At 39.4% G+C, this 17459-nt stretch overlaps 1 protein-coding gene and 1 non-coding gene across 13 annotated transcripts in view; one reads left to right on the top strand and one right to left on the bottom strand.

Moving 5' to 3' along the window:
* LOC116862662 (tubulin polyglutamylase TTLL5) overlaps window positions 1–17459 on the top strand; it is a 144955-nt gene that overhangs the window by 4553 nt on the left and 122943 nt on the right. For all 12 annotated transcript variants that reach the window (XM_032850023.1, XM_032850024.1, XM_032850019.1 and 9 more), the window contains exons 3-5: window positions 2626–2732; window positions 14396–14478; window positions 15832–15938. In XM_032850023.1, the coding sequence (XP_032705914.1) occupies window positions 2626–2732; window positions 14396–14478; window positions 15832–15938 (297 nt within the window). The remainder of the gene's footprint in view (window positions 1–2625; window positions 2733–14395; window positions 14479–15831; window positions 15939–17459) is intronic.
* On the bottom strand, window positions 4371–4560 carry LOC116862666. Its single transcript, XR_004381675.1, has one exon. It is a non-coding gene; the product is annotated as a U2 spliceosomal RNA (small nuclear RNA).

The following is a 17459-nucleotide window of genomic DNA, read 5'->3' as shown; positions in this document are numbered from 1 at the left end:
GGGGGATAAAAATATCTTCAACAAATATACAAAGTATATTTGTATACAAAGTATACAGTGAACACTACAGGAGTTCAGAGACAGAAGGCATCATCACTGTGGGCTGGAGGAGCTGGGGGAAGGCCCCACATGGATAGTGAGATGTCTTGGGCGTAAATGTGGGATCAGATGGACAGAAGCAGGGAAGGCATTTCCAGTGAGGGCATTGGTATGAATTAGGCCTCGAAGCTTCGAGTAATGTAGGCTAGGCCCCAGGAGTGAATAATATATATGCCTCATGAAATTCCTTCTTAAGAACCAAAATGTTAAGCATTCAATAAAGTGAACCTTACAACTGTTCTACTTTGGTAATTAAGCATCCAAGTTTGGTGTTCATTCATGCCTATACGAGCATGTTTTCTTAATATATACCAGTTTCTGGTGTGAACGAAAATTGGAAGTCCCAATTTTCAGTTTCCTCACCATTTTGAATCTTTTGCCTTTAGCACCACCTGGTGGGAGCGTGCTTTTAAGGATAACAGCATCTGCTCAGAGTGTGTTTTGGTTGACTGTACTGAATTCATAATGTGTCTACCACATCTTTTATCTTTTCATAGGTTGCAAGTGCAAGGATTTCTCTGACAGGGATTTGGCTTTCCACAAATAGCATAGCTGGGGCCTTGGCTCCTCTCAGCCGTATATCTGTTTATTGTGTTCCTGACCCTTGTCAGGCGTTTTAACTTGAAGCAGTAATCCATTGTTTGTAAATGGGAGGGCACAGTGGTGCCAGTTTGTAGCTAATGCTAGATTGACAGGAACTTTGGATAATTTCCAGAGTTTCTGTCCAAGACTTTGCAGTTTAGGCTGCCTATTTTTTCTCTATCCTCTGACTTAGAAATAGAGCGGAAAAATTATAGTTGGAAGAGATCCTAGGAATCATCTGGCCCCCTGCCCACATTTTACAGGTGTTTAAGATTAAAAAGCAAGCAAACCATGAAAAAAAAATCCTTCTTTCTAAAAAAAGTGCCCGTGATAAATACCTTTTCTCACAAATGGGCGCTATTACTCAAGTCAAAAAGCAGGAACAGAGAAAACAGGCAGTGAACTAGGTATGGTGTTCTTTGCTTTTCCTCACTAAAACACTTTGGCAGCTCATCCCAAGTCCCAAGGCCGCCTCACTTCTCAGACTGGTAGCCTGGCAGCCTGTGCATTCAAAATGGGGAACTTTTTAAACTTGGGTTGGGAAGGTCTGACTTGACCCTGAGATTTGTAGTATGACCTTTTTTAAAGGATGTGGTCATGTGAGTGTTTGAGAGCAGCCCAAATTTTGGCTAAGTGGATCTTATTCTGCCTTAAGGAACTGATTAGTGTACGTTCCCAAAAGGGTAGGTTTTGAGGTGTTGTGTGTATAAAACATCACTTAAATGTGATCAGGGAGATGGGAGGGTGTTAGAGCGCAGTCAGGCACTTGGGTTCAGATATCTGTTCCCTTACTTATCCAGCTCTCTGATCCTGAGCAAATCACTTATCCTCCCCGAGACACCTTTTTTTTCAGTTCATAGTGTGGACAAGAGGATTAAGTAAGACAACATGTGAAAGCTCTTACTTTAATTCCTGGCGCACAGTAGTGGCTCAGGTCATTTCTTTCCCTTCTGGCTCCCTAGCACTAAGGAGGTTGAAGATTTTCCCAATCTGTGAGTAAATACCTATCTGTCTAAGATTGATTAAACAGATTTCCTGAGGCTACAGTAAGAGCATAAAGTCGGAGGTCCTTTTCTGGAGAGTATTTTCTGGAAAAATATTGTTCTATTTAGTATAGGCCTGCTTTAAAATAATGTGGTTTTAATTGGAGCGCTTGTATTAATTTTGGGTTCCTAGCTCAGAATCATAGGATGGGTTATCAAATTGTCCTAAAAAGGGACTATAGGGCATAAAAAGGTATATAAATTATTGTAGATGCTACATATTAGAATTCTTTATATATGCTAGGGATTAAAATAAAAATTGTCCTAAATAATAAAAGGAATTTAAAAATTTCATTTTAAAGATTTTTTTTCCCACGGTCTCCCATAAAAGGGAATTTATTAACTCATATTTAGGAAAGACTTGATTCTGTAATGCCACATTTGCCTCTCAGGATCTCATTTTTCTCATTCTTCCAGTGGGGTTCCCAGTGACTTCCTCCTTTACCTGTAGCTCCAGGCTTTCCTCTCAAGGTCATAAGATGACAATTGCACTTACATACCTCATTCTCTTATACCATCCAGGGGAAGAGGCCATCTCTCATGTCACTGCTACAGAAGAGAAAAAAGATCTCTTTATCAGAGGGTCTCACAGTGTACCTTCTGGCACTCACTGGCTGCATTTGGTTTATGTGCTCATTCCGGATCCACTAACTAGAACTGAGGGGTGGAAGGCCCTGATCGGCTGAGGCCAATCGAAGGCCATCCCCGGAGCAAGGATGGAGTTAATCATAACTAGACCCCATGGCTAAGAATGGGAGCTGAATGGTTTCCCATAGGACATTTGGGATTCTTGTTCCAAGAGGAGGGAAAGTTGTTAAGCGGCAAACCATGGTGATTTGCTTCAGTCATTAATTCAGATTTTGAGCTGTCACTTAATAAAAGCCTTTCGTTATGGCTGTAGGGATCATCCGTGTATCATGTGGACCGGAGGCTGCAGGAGAATTCCAGTTTTGGTGTTCCACGCTGAGGCTATTTTGACAAAGGACAACAATATTCGAGTAATTGGAGGTAGGTATGGCCTCCCCAATGGCGGGCAGGGCTGGGCCTGGCCCTGGTAACCTCGTCTTAAAGAAGTTGGTATCATATGTAAATAGGAAAAGGGCCTAGGTCATGAGAAAAAAAACAAATCTCGTGATTTTTTTTTTTTTTATATACTTTGGGATTATTTGGAATTTCTTAAATTTTCTGCATCTGAAATTGCTTTCCTTCTTTGAACTTTTTCTTCAGAATTATGTGCCTGTGTTACTGTTATTTTTCGTGGTAACAGACACAGAACAAAATGTGCCCTTTTAAACATTTTAGAGTGTACACTTCACTGGCGTTTAGTACAGTCTCTGTGTTGTACAACCCACACCACTGTCTAGTTCCAGAACATTTTCATCATCCTAAAGTCAACCCCATTTCCATTAAGCAGTCACTCCCTATGGTTCCTTACCCCAGCTCGTAGTAAACTGCTCATCTCCTTTCTGTCTCTTTCGATTTGCCTATTCTGGATATTTCTTACAAATGTACTCCTACAATATGTAGTCTTTTGTGTCTGGCTTTTTTCACTTAACAGAATGTTTGCAAGGTTCATCTGTGTTGTAGCATGTATCAGTACCTTGTTACTCTCATGGAGGGCCATGTTTTGTTTATCCATTCTTCAGTTGATCGTTTGGTGGTGGTTTCCACCTTTTGGCTATTGTGAATAGTGCTGCTCTGAAGATGCACGTATGTGTTTTTGTTTGAACTGTTTTCAATTCTTTTGGGTCTATGCCTAGGAATGGAATTGCTAGGTCTTATGGTAATTCTATGTTTAACTTATTAAAGGGCTGCTAAAGGATATTCTGTAGTGACTGCACAATCCTACATTCCCACCAACAATGTAGGAGAGTTCCATTTTCTCCACATCCTCACGGACATTTGTTATTTTCTGTTTTTTAGATTATAGCTTGACTAGTGGGTGTGAAGTGGTATCTTACTGTGGTTTTGATGTTCATTTCCCTGATGACTAATGACACCGAGCATCTTTTCATGTACTTCTTGGTCCTTTGCATATCTTATTTAGAGAAATGTCTGTTCAAGGCCTTTGCCTTTTTTTTTTTTTTTAAGTTGGCTCCATACCCAGTGTGGATCCCAATGTGGGTTTGAACTCATGATCCTGAGATCAAAACCTGAGTGAACCGAGATCAAGAGTAAATGAAGCAAGATGGGATTGGGAGGGAGATAAACCATAAGTGACTCTTAATCTCACAAAACAAACTGAGGGTTGCTGGGGGGAGGGGGTTGGGGGGGTTTATTATGGACATTGGGGAGGGTATGTGCTATGGTGAGTGCGGTGAAGTGTGTAAACCTGGCGATTCACAGACTTGTACCCCTGGGGGAAAAATATATGTTTATAAAAAATAAAAATAAAGTACTCATCTAAAAAAAAAAAAAAAGAGTTGGATGCTTAAGCAGCTGAGCCACCCAGCGCCCCCCCCCCCCCGCCGCCTTTGCCTCTTTTTGAATTGGGTTGCTTCACTTCTTGTTGTTGAGTTAGAAGAGTTCTTTATATATTCTAGATACTAGACCCTTATCAGATATTTGATTTCCAAATTCTTTTTCCTATTCTCTGGTTTGTCTTTTTATCTCTCTTTCTTTTTCTTTTTTTTTTTTCCAATTTGGTGGGGATGCACCATTCCTGAAGTACTGCAATACCAGGTTGTTCCGTGGAGTGGACCCAGCAAGCTCCTATTCCATCTCTTGGCTCCAAAAATCCATTTAATATATTGTCCTTGGACAGAGGACTTATCAGATATTAAACTGATAAGAACAGATACTACATATGATCTTAGCCAAAAGGCCAAGAAGCGATATGTCTTTTTATATCTTGATAGTGTTCTCTCATGAGCAAAAGTTTTTCATTTTGATGACGTGCAGTTTATCTATTTTTTCTTTTGTTGCTTATGCTTTTGGTGTCACATCTAAGGGAACCATTGCCTAATCCAAGGTTATAATCCCTATGCTTTCTGCTAAGAGTTTTATAGTTTAAGTGCTTACATTTGGAGCTAAATGGTCTTTGATCCATTTTGAGTTAATTTTCCTATATAGTATGAAACAAGGGTCCACCTTCATCTTTTGCATGTGAATATCCATTTGTCCCACTGTGATTAGTTGCAGAGACTGTTCTTTCCCTATTGAATAGTCTCGGCACTGTCATTGGAAATCAGCTGACTATGGATGTATGGGTTTATTTCTAGACTCTTAATATTCCATTTATCTTAACTTTATGCCAGTGCCACATTGTTTTGATTACTTTGTCTTTGTACTAAATTTTAAAATTGGGTTGTGTGAGTACTTTAACTTTATTCTCCTTTTTCAAGATTTTTTGGGTTATTCAGGATCCCTTGCAATTCCGTATTAATTTTAAGATCAGCTTTTCCATTTGTGCAAAAAGGCTGTTGGGATTGTGATGGGGAGCATATTGCCATCTTCGTATGAAGTCTTCTAGTCTGTAAACATGGGATGTCTTGTCATTTATTTAGGTCATCTTTAATTTCTTTAGCAATGTTTTCAGTGTACAAGTTTTAGAGTTCCTTGGTTAACTTTATTCCTAAATATTTTATTCTCTTTGATGCTATCATAAATGGAATTATTTTTTCAGTTCCATTTGGGATTGTTCATTGCCAGTGTGCATAAGTACAACCGATTTTTATAAGTTGATCTTGGATTCTGAAACCTCGCTGAACTCATTTATTAGCTCTGTGTGTGTGTGTGTGTGTGTGTGTGTATTCTTTAGCATTGTCTGTATATAAGATCATGTCATCTGCACATAGAGATTTTACTTCTTCCTTTCCAACCTGGATGTCTTTTGTTTCTTTTTCTTGCCTAATTGCTCTGGCTAGAATTTCAAGTACAATGTCAAATAGACATTGTAAAAGTGGGTATCTTTCTCTTTCTTGTTTTTGATCTGAGGGGGAAAGCTTTCAGTCTTTCACCGTTCAATATATTAGCTATGGATTTTCATGAATGCCCTTTATCATGTTCAGGAATTTTCCTTCTATTCCTTTATTTGTTGTTGTTGTTGTTGTTGTTGTTGTTTTTTTTTTTTTTTATCATGCAGGGGTATTGGATTTTGTTAAATGCTTTCTCTGCATTAATTTAGATTTTTTTTTTCTTCGTTCTATTAAGGTGGCGTATTACATTGATTGACTTTTGTATGTTGAACCATACATACATTCCTGAGATAAATCCCACTTGGTCATGGTATAATCCTTTAAATATGCTGCTTGATTTGGTTTGCTGTTATTTTGTTGAGGATATTTGCATCTGTACTCATAAGGGATTTTGATCTGTAGTTTTCTTGTGATAGCTATCTGGATTTGGTATCAGAGTAATGCTGGCCATATAATGTGTTCCCTCCTCTTCTTTGGAAGAACTTGAGAAGGATTGGTGTTGATTTTTTAACTGTTTGATAGAATTCACCAGTGAATCCATATAGTCTGGGCTTTTCTTTATTGGGAGGTTTTTGATTACTGATTCAAACTCTACTTGCTATGTGTCTATTCATATTTTATATTTTGTATTGATGCAGTTTTGGTAGTTTGTGTGTTTTTAGTTTTTGTGTTTATCTAATTTGTTGGCATACAGTTATTCTTAGTATCTTTTTATTTGTTTTTTTTCATAGTATTCTTTTTTTTTTTTAAAGATTTTATTTATTTATTTGACAAACAGAAATCACAAGTAGGCAGAGAGGCAGGCAGAGAGAGAGGAGGAAGCAGGCTTCCTGCTGAGCAGAGAGCCCAATGCGGGGCTTGATCCCAGGACCCTGAGATCATGACCTGAGCCGAAGGCAGAGGCTTTAACCCACTGAGCCACCCAGGCACCCCTTCATAGTATTCTTTTGTAATCCTTTTTATTTCTGTAAGATCAGTTGTAATGTCCCCATTCACTTCTGATTTTAGTCATTTGAATCTTTCCCCTTTTTTTCTTAGTCTAAAGGTTTGTCAATTTTGATAATTTTAAAGAGACAACGTTTACTTTTGCTTATTTTCTCTATTGTTCTATTCTCAATTTCATTTATCTCTACTCCTCTTTGATATTAAGCAGTGCTCTGAATTCTGGGGTTAGCCTGTAGCTGTCTTCAGAGGTTACAGAACTCTGAACACTGTCAGAACTGGATCAGAACTGTTGTGTGATACAGTGGAAAGAGTCTTACATGGGTTGTCAGTCACTGGTTCAAATCCCGCTTTGGCATTTACTAGCTGTAAGTCTGGGGCAAATCACTTAAACTCTCTCAACCTGTTTTAGTATTAGTTAGGTGGAGATAATAGCTACCTTATAGGCATTGTTTATGAAGAATTAATGAGATCATTCAATATTTGGCACATAGTAGGCGCTCACAATTTGTGCTATTTACTTGTTGAATAGGATCTGTTCTACTTTGATATGACTTTAAAGTCTGTTCTTGCCCCACAATAAGCCAGGAGTTCAGAGGACAGTGAACACCTGCTTCTGGGATTTGAGCCCTCCCTCCCCAAAGGGTCCTGTTCTAATCCCTTTAGCAAGTTGCTAGGTTACCACTTAAAGGGATAGGTTCACTCATATTTTCTGAATTTGGAGGAACTGATGATTTTGCTAACATTGCAAAGAAACTCCCTCTCAATATGATTGGAGTCAAACATCAAAGGTAGGTAAAACAACAGAAGTAAATAATCTCCCCCAAACATACATGTTTTAGTCTGCTTTTCACGTAAATGAATCTCTGTATTCTGTGGCAATAAACAGGCCCTTCTTTTTTAGAATAGCTAGCATTTATTGGAAATCAGTATTCATCAGTGTTGTCATCTAGTTTTTCAAGCAATTCCTGTGTTTTTAGAACTTAAATGTCTTTTTCTTTCCCTTGACACAATCTTGTGATTAAAGAAAAAGCCACTGTACTTTTTTTTCAAACTTTGTTTTCAGATTTTCTGTATCTTTCCCATTCTTTGTGGTTTCATGATTTTCTAAACCTCCTTTATGAAAAGAACAATTTTTAAAAAAGATTTATTTACTTTAGAGAGAGAAGAAGAGAGAGTGAAAACAAGAGGCAGGGGCAGAGGGAAAGAGAGAGAGAGAAATCTTCAGCAGACTCCCCACTGAGCACAGAGCCTGACGTGGGGCTGTGTCCTAGGAACCAGAGATCATGACCTGAGCTGGAATCAGACACTTCACCAACTGAGCCACACAAGCACCCCTGAAAAGAACAACTTAGAATGAGTATTTCTAGTTACTGCCTCAGATTTCTGAATTGTTAAATACTCTGGGTCTTTTTTTTTTTCCCCTCCTCTCTTAAATAGCTGACATAGATCTGCTCAGATCATAATCCTGTGTTTAAATCCCCTTGAGAAGTGTTTCTGGGGCATTAGGTACCTTCTGCTGATCTTAGAGTGTTAGATGCCAGCCTTGTTTTTTCTGTTACCTGCTAAATGTTCCATTGAATTTACTTTTAATATTTTTGGTACAGTATGATTTCGTATACTTTATTTGGGAAATATTCCAGAAATAGATTTTTTTCCTTACTTAGCTCCATGGTTTTTTTCAAAATTGCGTATACTTTGAACATGTAAACGAGATTGCATTTTAGAGGCAAGAGAGATATTTTCAGTTTAAGGTAATCTGTTCCTAGAAAGAAACATCTTTTTATAATTTGCTTCTGAATGTGTCAATTGCATAAGTTTGCATTTGTGTAGGCTAGCACTGTCCAATAGAAATATGATATAAGCTAGGTATATACAAGTTTTCCAGTGGCCTTATTAAAAAATGTAAAGAGAAATAGGGGCGCCTGGGTGGCTCAGTTGGTTAAGCGTCTGCCTTCAGCTCAGGTCATGATCCTGGGATCAAGTTCTACATCGGGCTCCTTGCTCAGCAGGAAGCCTGCTTCTCCCTCTGCCTGCCGCTCCCCTTGCTTGTGCTCTGACAAATATATAAAGTCTAAAAAAGAAAAAAAGAGCAATAAGTAAAATTAGTATTAATAATATATTTTATTTAATCCAAAGTGTCACTTCCACATTTACTCAGTATAGAAAATTTCATTAAGATGTTTGACATTTAGGGGCTCCTGGTTGGTTCAGTCAGTTAAGTATCTGCCTTTGGCTCAGGTCATGATTCCGGAATCCTGAATTGAGCCCCACACAGAGCTCCCTGCTCAGTGGGGAGCCTGCTTGTCTTCTCCCTCTGCCCTTTTCCCCCAATGCTCTCATTCTTGCTGTCTCTCTCACATAAATAAATAAAATCTTTAAAAAAAGATATTTGACTTCTAGTGTATATTTTACACTGTAAGTATACAATCTCAGTGTGGTACAAAATTTTCATCAGAAGTTTTTATCAGTATTTAGACTTTATAAACATTATAGATGAAAAAGTAAATTCTTATGTTCAGGTTGTTCCAAACAAGTTTTCCAATAACTGAATTAAGTGTCCGTTTTCACATTTAAATTTAAATTAACAAAGTTAAATAAAATTTAAAATTCAGTTCCTTGGTTACACTAGTTACATTTCTTCTTCTACTTTTTTCTTTTTCTTTTTTTTTTTTAGAGAAAGAGAGAAAGGGAGGCAGCGAGGGAGGGACAGAGGGAAAATCTCAGGGAGGCTCCACACCTAGCACTGAGCCCCATGTGAGGCTGATCTGACAACCTTGAGATTATGATCTGAGCCAAAGTCAAGAGTCAGACTCTGAACTGACTGAGCCACTCAGGTGCCCCACACTACTTACCTTCCAGGTGCTCAGTAATTATATGTGGCTCTCAACTACCATCTTGAACAGTGCAGGTCTAGACCTCATTTTCTGACACAGGCAAAGCTATACTCTCTTGTCATTAGAAGGGTTATTCTTATATTCTAAAAGTTAAAAAAAAAAAAAAGAAAAGAAAATTCTGTTTTATCTTCATTCTAGTTTCCCAGGTTATTTTTGTCCAGACCTCTTAGGGCATTCATCACTCCCTAGGTGCTTCTGTGCTGACAGATTATTGGTTCCTTGTTTTAGTTCACCCTGCTGCTGCTGGTCCTGGAATTTGCCAGGAGTCTTGGTGCTTTAGGTTGCCTTCTGATGCACATGGGAGTGGTTGGAGAGGAGGAAATTCTGTAATCTCCTGGAATCGATGCAGAGTGTGTCCGGAGGCTCAGATAGCAGATGTTTGGCAGTTTGCTAACAAGACAGTTCCATGCCCTGCTTCTTGTTTTTATATGGAAGGAAATATGGATAAGGTGGTTATTTCTTGGGCAGTGGGACCACTCAGTTTATAGTCGCAAAGCCTCCATTTAACTCTTGCCGTGGGAGCAGAGCCCAGGGTTGCCAGGTCTTTCAAGTGAAGCCCAGAAATCGAGATTTTTATATGAATTCTTTCAATTTTAAAAGATTAGTGACTAATTCGGTTTTAAATTTAAAACACCACAAAGAATGAACAAACCATGTCTGCAGGCTAGATTTGGGCCTTGGGTCACTAGTTTATAACTGGTTATCAGCATTGCTGGACACAGAACATGAATGTGCATTAAAATCCCCAGCAATCACACTTGCCTTATGTCATTCCACCCTGGTTTTCTTGCACTCCCCTTTTGAAACATGCACAGGGTATCAGAGTTGGGTTATAGCTAGTTGGTATGGATTAGAAGTAGTTGATCACTGCTTGCTTGGGTCATTGAGTGCAGTGATAATTGCATTTTTCTTCTATGTTAGGAAAAGCAGGAGAAAAAGTATTAATAGCATTTTTATTTTTAAAATTGCTATGTAAAATGCATAATTTATGCATGACACTATATATTATGGCTCTTTTACCACATATTTACTTTTTTAAGATGATTTTTACTGTTTAAAAAAAATTTTTACTATGAGCGCTGGGTGTTACATGCAACTAACTGATGAATCGTTGAACACTATACCTGAGACTAATGATGTATGATATGTTGGCTAATTTAAATTAAAAAAAAAATTTTTACTACACAGCAACAAATGTTCTAAAAGTTTTACGCTTGGTTATTGATGCAGTGCTTACTCCTACCCCATGAGGTAAGTACCTTTATTATCAACCCCATTTGAGAAGGGGGGAAATTGACCATAGAGAAATAACTTATTCACAATTACAGGCAGGAAGTGGTAGAGCCAGGATTTGAGCTCTTGGCAGTTCCACTCCAGAGATATATTGTTTCTCTTATCATCTCCCTTTCTTCCCCAGTCCCTGGATAATCATTCTCTGATTTTCTGCTTGCCTTAGTGACTCCCTTCCCTATGGCCTGGCACTGCGAGGTGAGCATTGCTGAGCAGGCGTGGAATCAGGTACACTTCTGGTCTCCAGCACGGATGATGCTTTTGGCTTTTGCATGTGCAGAAATGGAGATGTCAGTGGTCGTGGTTATCATGATGAAGAGTCCTGATTTCCTTTCACTTTCTAAACATTCACTCTAAAAAGATTAAAAACCCTTAGACAAGCTGTAAGGATAGTACATTCATTGAATGTGTGTATACTGTTGCCATACGCTCACCACCTGGTAATGTTCTGTCATATTTCTTGTCTCTCTCTGAACCATTTGAGAATTAGTTCAGATACTTCATAATTTAACACCTTATTCAGCAGTGTGTCCCTAAGCTCAGGTGCACCCTGCGCATAACCACAGTACCACGGTGACGCTCAGGAAATCCGCCATTGGTGAGATACTCTGGCATACAGTGCTTATGCGCATTACCCCATTTGTCCCCCTTTTGATCTTTATAGCTGTTATTATTTTTCCAGAATCCAGGACTAAATCAAAGATTATATTTAGTTTTCATATTTCTCTTCTAATCCCCCAGACTTGGGGCGTGTGTGTGTGTGTGCGTGCCTTTCATGGCATTGACATGTTTAGAGATTTCCCAACTAGCTGCTTTGCAGATGTCCTTAAGTTTGAGAATGTCTGATTGTTTCTGTGTGTTTAGACTCAGGTTTAAAAATTTTGTAAGACTATCACTTAGTGCAGTTGTGTCCTCCTCAGTGTATCACATTAGGAAGGATGTGATGTCATTGTACTGTATTACTGGTGATGGCAGATTTCATCATTTGGTTGAGATATTGTTCACCAGGTTGGCTCATTGGAAGGGTGCCTTTCTTCTTTGTTACAAGCATTCTCTGGAGTGATGTTTTGAGATGCATGGATATCCTCTTTCCCAATAGTCTCTCACCCATGGGTATCCATTGGTTTTGGTCTGAACTACTTCCTCTTATGGTTTTTGTAAAATGCTGATTTTCTCTTTCTTTCCTTTTGTATTTATTAGCTGGATTTTCTGTAAAGAAGAGCTTTCCCTTCCATGGGAGGCAGAATAATGGTCCTTCCAAAGATCTCTACCTTCTAGTCCCCAGAACCCGACATGGCAATGGAAAATTGAGGTTGTAGGTGGAATTAAGGTTGCTAATCAGCTGACCTTAATTACAAGGGCCCTTTAAGTAAGAGGAGGCAGGGCACCTCAGTGGGTGGCTCATCAGTTAAGCGTCTGCCTTTGGCTCAGGTCATGATCCCAGGATTCTGGGATCAAGTCCTGCTTCGGGCTCCCTGCTCAGTGGGGAGTCTGCTTCTCCCTCTGCTGGCCGCTAGTGCGCAAGTGCTCTCTCTCTCTCTGTCAAATAAATAAAATCTTAAAAAAAAAAAAAAAAAGTAGGAGGAGGCTAGATGCTATATGAGAAGGACTAGACCTGCCATTGCTGGCTTTGAAAATAGAGGAAGTAAACTATAAGCCGTGGATCGGGGGCAGCCTCTAAAAGCTGAAAAAGGAGTAGAAATGGACCCATCCAGAGCCTATAGAAAAGAGTGCAGCCCCAGTCTTGCCTTGTTGACAGTCATATCAGACATATTGGTTAAGCTGCCAAGTGTGGTAGTTTATTTTAGCAGTGATAGAAAACCAGGAAACCTTACCTTCTTATCAGTGTGGACTCATTGGTAAGGGAATTGTAGTCTATCTCTGTCATATTCATATCTGTGTTGAAATTGTCTTAAATTTGGCCACTGGCATCCTTGTGACATATCCATTTTTGAGCACTTTTCCTCTTTCTTGGCAGAACAAGATATCTCAGGCCTGTCTTGTGCTTTCCCTCCCCACCTTGGAGTCACAAGACAAACTCTTAAGCAGGGCACTGTTTCTTACCTTCTACTCTGCGCCGGAACCAACACCGAGGACTCTAAACTGTTTTTCTTATGATAGTATTGCAAAGGCAACGTAATAGTGATTAATCACTGGGGAAACCCTGTAACTGGGCTTTAGAAGTTTGCCACAAGAATGAGAAGTATGGAGTGTCTGGCCTTTTCATTCTATTTTCTTCCTGTGTCTGCTTTGCATGGTGTTCCTGCCAGGGCTGGGCAAGTAGCAGCAGGGATTTATGGAGATTTTCACATAAATTCATGAAAAGGTGTGTGTCTCTTTCTAGAGGCTGAATTTTGTTCTAAGGCCTGTTCATAAGTTTCTGTATTATTCTCATTCAGAAAGTGTTCAATATGTAGTCCTTTAAAAAAGTTGTTCTGCACATGGGGTACCTGGCCAGTGGAGCCTGTGACTCTCAGGGTCATGAGTTTGAGCCCCACACTGGGCATAGAGATTACCTCATTAAAAAAAAAAAAAAATTTGTTCAGTAGAATTTTTGGCTAATTTTCTCAATTTGAAGGGATGCATAGAAATATTGCCTTTAAGGGGCCAGAATAAATGTTAGTCTTTGGGGATATGTAGAAATCTCACATGATTACAGACTTTTGTCTTAGGGAGCAGTGACTATGCTTGTAGAGCCTGGCAGGAAACTGTGGTGGGGACTGTGCTGAACTAGAGTGCCGGAGTCTGTGCTGAAGAGAGCGCTGGTGTTTCCCTGTTGACTCTTGTCCTGGCAAAGAGAGCTACCCCAGGAATGCCGGGGTTTTCAAGACGGGCCCAGAAATCTAGATTTTTACACAAATCCCTCTAGTTTCAAAAGGTTGGTAATTCAGTTTTATTGAGAAGTTAACACACAGGGAGAAATTAACAAACCCTATCTGTAGATTGGATCACCAGTTTGCAATCTCTGGCCTAAGATACACTGGTAAGCAGCATCACAGCACACAGAGGGCTGTCCAGAGCAGGGGTTCTTAGCCTTCTTCTGCAGTGGACCAAATGTGTAAGGGGTGGGGAAGCCGGTAGGTCTGTTGTCAGAATAATGTGTTTTAAGTGTATAAAGAAATCTATAGGATTATAAACAGAATCAATTGTATTGACATGGAATTACCAAAATATTTCTTAGAAGCTAAATTTGTGACATATATGCATTTTTATTTGTGCATTAAATAACATGATCTTGTGGAAGGTCTGTTCATTAACGGTAACTTCTAAATACTGTGAGAAGTGATATTGTGAGATAACCGTAACAACTGTAAAATAATATTAAAACACCTAGTATATGTAGGAGGCAGGGTCACAGGAGTTTGCTACCACTGCTCTCTTTTATGCCTACATTCATAACTGTAGGTCATGTAAAATGTAGACTAGCAGTGGAAACGAAGATGTTATAACCCCCAGTGAACCTCACGTTAAGAACCCTTAGTCCAAAATGATCTGCAGCCCACTCATCATAGCATGAGGGGAGCAGTATATATTCTTGAGTATAATTAAGAATTAAGTCACACAGTTTAGTTTTGTCTCTACAATTAACTTTCTGGTTACCGAATTTGACTCTGTTTTTCTTTAGAACGTTATCATTTGTCTTACAAAATTGTGCGAACAGATAGTCGCCTGGTACGCAGCATTCTGACAGCCCATGGATTTCATGAGGTAAGTTCATTTTTACTATCTCACCTGATCTGCTCCAAAGCTGAAAATCCTAGCCCCCTGACTACCGGTTAAGAGGGCAGCTCTAGAAGGTTCATGGGACCTATGCTTAGTGATAATGCAGAGCCTGCACTGGATTTCCGAGTGGCTTTGTCAGTTTTTCTTGACATACATGGAAAACATTTTCACAAGATTTCTCTCTCTCTCTCTCTCTTCTTTCTCTTTTTTAAACAAACAAAAGCCCAAACATTTTGCTATGATTTTTTGGGTTGGGGTGGAGACAGACTTGCCCCTAAGGGATCCTCTGATACCTAATTAAGGTGCTTTGATTGCAAGCAACAGAAACAGAGTTTGCCTAACTTAAACCAAAAAGGATTTGTGGGTAAGGTATATACAGCATAGGTAGCAGAATCAGAGGAAGGGTTGAGAAGGTGGGCCTTTGGAAGGAGAGAGCCTAGGACAAATCCTGGGGATCTGGAAATAGGAATCAGGACTGTCTCCTCAAGGCACTGCTACAGAAGTGACTCAACTCCTTTCACTGTCCTTGTGCTCTTCTTCCCTGAAGAATCACATTCTGGAGATAATATGGCTGGTCCAGCTTGGGTCATGGATCTACACCTTGTAAGGGGGGAGGGTAGTGTGACTGGCAGTCTTTTGAAACTAAGTAGTATGTTATTCCCCCCCCAAAATTGGGAAAATTGGGATATTGATATCAAAGGGACAGACAAAAATGTTGGATAGTCTTACCCTGTAGATATTTCGATAAATTGATAAAAGTCTAGTTGCTAGCCCCTTACCTTAGGTTGAGGTTTGAAATAGAGTATTTGAGGAAGTTCTGTTACTAGTTCATATCCTGTCCTGTTGTTTTATCTCCAGGGCCTAACATGGTACATATCCCATCATAGGCGTCAAGTACATAATTGACAAATGAATTCTTAGGAATTAATGAATGGATGGCTGATAGTCTAAGTTGGTTTGTCACCACAAGGTTTTAGTTCTGATCAGTACTTTATATCCATCATCTGCAGGGATATGAGGACACCCTGAGAAGGGAGTTGTGGGGTTGAGCCCTCTTCTCATACTTTGATATGCAAGAATGTTAAGAGACGTAACAGACTTCTTTAGAAGGATTCATTTTTTCTACTTTCTGCATTTGAGATTTGCCCAACTATCCCATTCTTTAAACTTGATCGTCCCCGTGTTCTTTATACTCAGCTTTTATTTTATTAGGCTTATATACTAACTGGGTACCCACTGTGCTCTGTAGGTGAGAAATCTCTATGGCCTTTCTTGCCGTCTCTCTTTCTGGAGAGAGGCTATCTCTGATGTTTCCTTTATCTTTTTATCTGCCCTCAGGTTCACCCAAGCAGCACTGACTATAACCTAATGTGGACGGGATCTCACCTGAAGCCCTTCTTACTTCGCACACTCTCTGAAGCACAAAAGGTTAATCACTTTCCCAGGTAATGCTCTTGTAGCTACTTTGCTCCATTTAAAGGCGCCTGACATTGGGCATGTAGCCAGCAGAGATAATTAGTGTCCTTAAAAAAAGAAGTCTGTGATACAGGGCAGCAGTCTGCAGATCAAACTGAGGTGTTCACATCCATAAGCATGTATTGGACTATGTAGACATGGATGTTTCTGAAGGAAACTGTTTCTGGATTATAAATTCCATAGGTTCTCTTTCCTAAAATTACGCAGCTTGAGAGCCCTTCATATGGATGGGTTCTCCCTTCTCACCTCGTTTTTCCAGTGTTATTGTTTTCCCCTTTATTAACAGTGGCCCCGTTAGAATCTTCATATGGTGCAAACATTGTCCTTGGGTGCAGACAGTTTTCAGGATTCTAAACAAAAGTACAAAAAAACATGATGTTGAATTGAATTCTGACAAGGACAAATGACCAAGCAACAGAAACCATCACGATGGTGATTTCCATTTCCTTACTTTTAATGGAACTAAAGGAGGACATAGGTTGTTAGCTGGTAGACCATTAATTTGAATTTTTAATGATAGATCATCTTGTGACTTTCTGACACAGAACGAGGGAGGAGTTCAGAGAATTGAATGTCATTGCTGTAGAAAACTCCTTCCAATCACATTGTTAATGGCAGCCTAGGGAGGCAATGCTGCCTGGTGGCCAGAAGCATGAGCTCTGTAATCAGTTACCTGGGCCTAGATCCCAGCTCTGCTGAGTGATCACCAAACATGACCTCTCTGAACATCAGTTTCCTCATTGGTAAAAAGATGTTGCTAAAGACAGACTTTGTATAACTGTCATTAGGATTTAACCTATTAGGATCTAAGACGTTTAAAACAGTGCATGCCTGTCACATAGTAAACACTGTAGAAGTCTTAGCTACTGTTTTCGTGACCAGAGTTTCTTAGTGTTTTCATCCGCGAAAAAGAAAATAGGAATAAAACGGATGCTAAAGGGGAGCCTGGGTGGCTCAGTGGGTGAAAGCCTCTGCCTTCAGCTCAGGTCATGATTCCAAGGTCCTGGGATCGAGCCCCGCATCGGGCTCTCTGCTCAGTGGGGAGCCTGCTTCCCTTCCTTTCTCTCTGCCTGCCTTTCTGCCTACTTGTGATCTCTGTCTGTCAAATAAATAAATAAAATCTTTAAAAAAATAAATAAATAAACGGATGCTGAAACCCTACCTTATTCTGGCAGTCATACTCAACCATGGAGAGATAGATAGATGACCTTATAGAGAAGAAGGAAACAAATCTCATTTAATGAAGAGACGGAAATCCAGTACAAAATTTTTTAATTTGGTCAGTAATTATGTTTTATATTATTTCCAGGACTTATGTCCTACAAAATATTCTTATGTACTTAGGCTAACAGGTCTCATTTTCAGTTATGTTCATAGGCTTTTCTCATTTTTATCTCATGAAATTTCTTTCTTGATTTTTCAGTTCTGTTGTCTTATATCTCGTCACTGTGTCTAAGTACCTGGCCAGTGTCAAATAGTTTCTTCATCGG

This window comes from Lontra canadensis, unplaced genomic scaffold, assembly GCF_010015895.1.
Source record: "Lontra canadensis isolate GAN:19392208 unplaced genomic scaffold, GSC_riverotter_1.0 scaffold292, whole genome shotgun sequence".
NCBI lineage: Eukaryota > Metazoa > Chordata > Mammalia > Carnivora > Mustelidae > Lontra > Lontra canadensis.
This window is presented reverse-complemented; position numbering and strand designations above follow the sequence as displayed.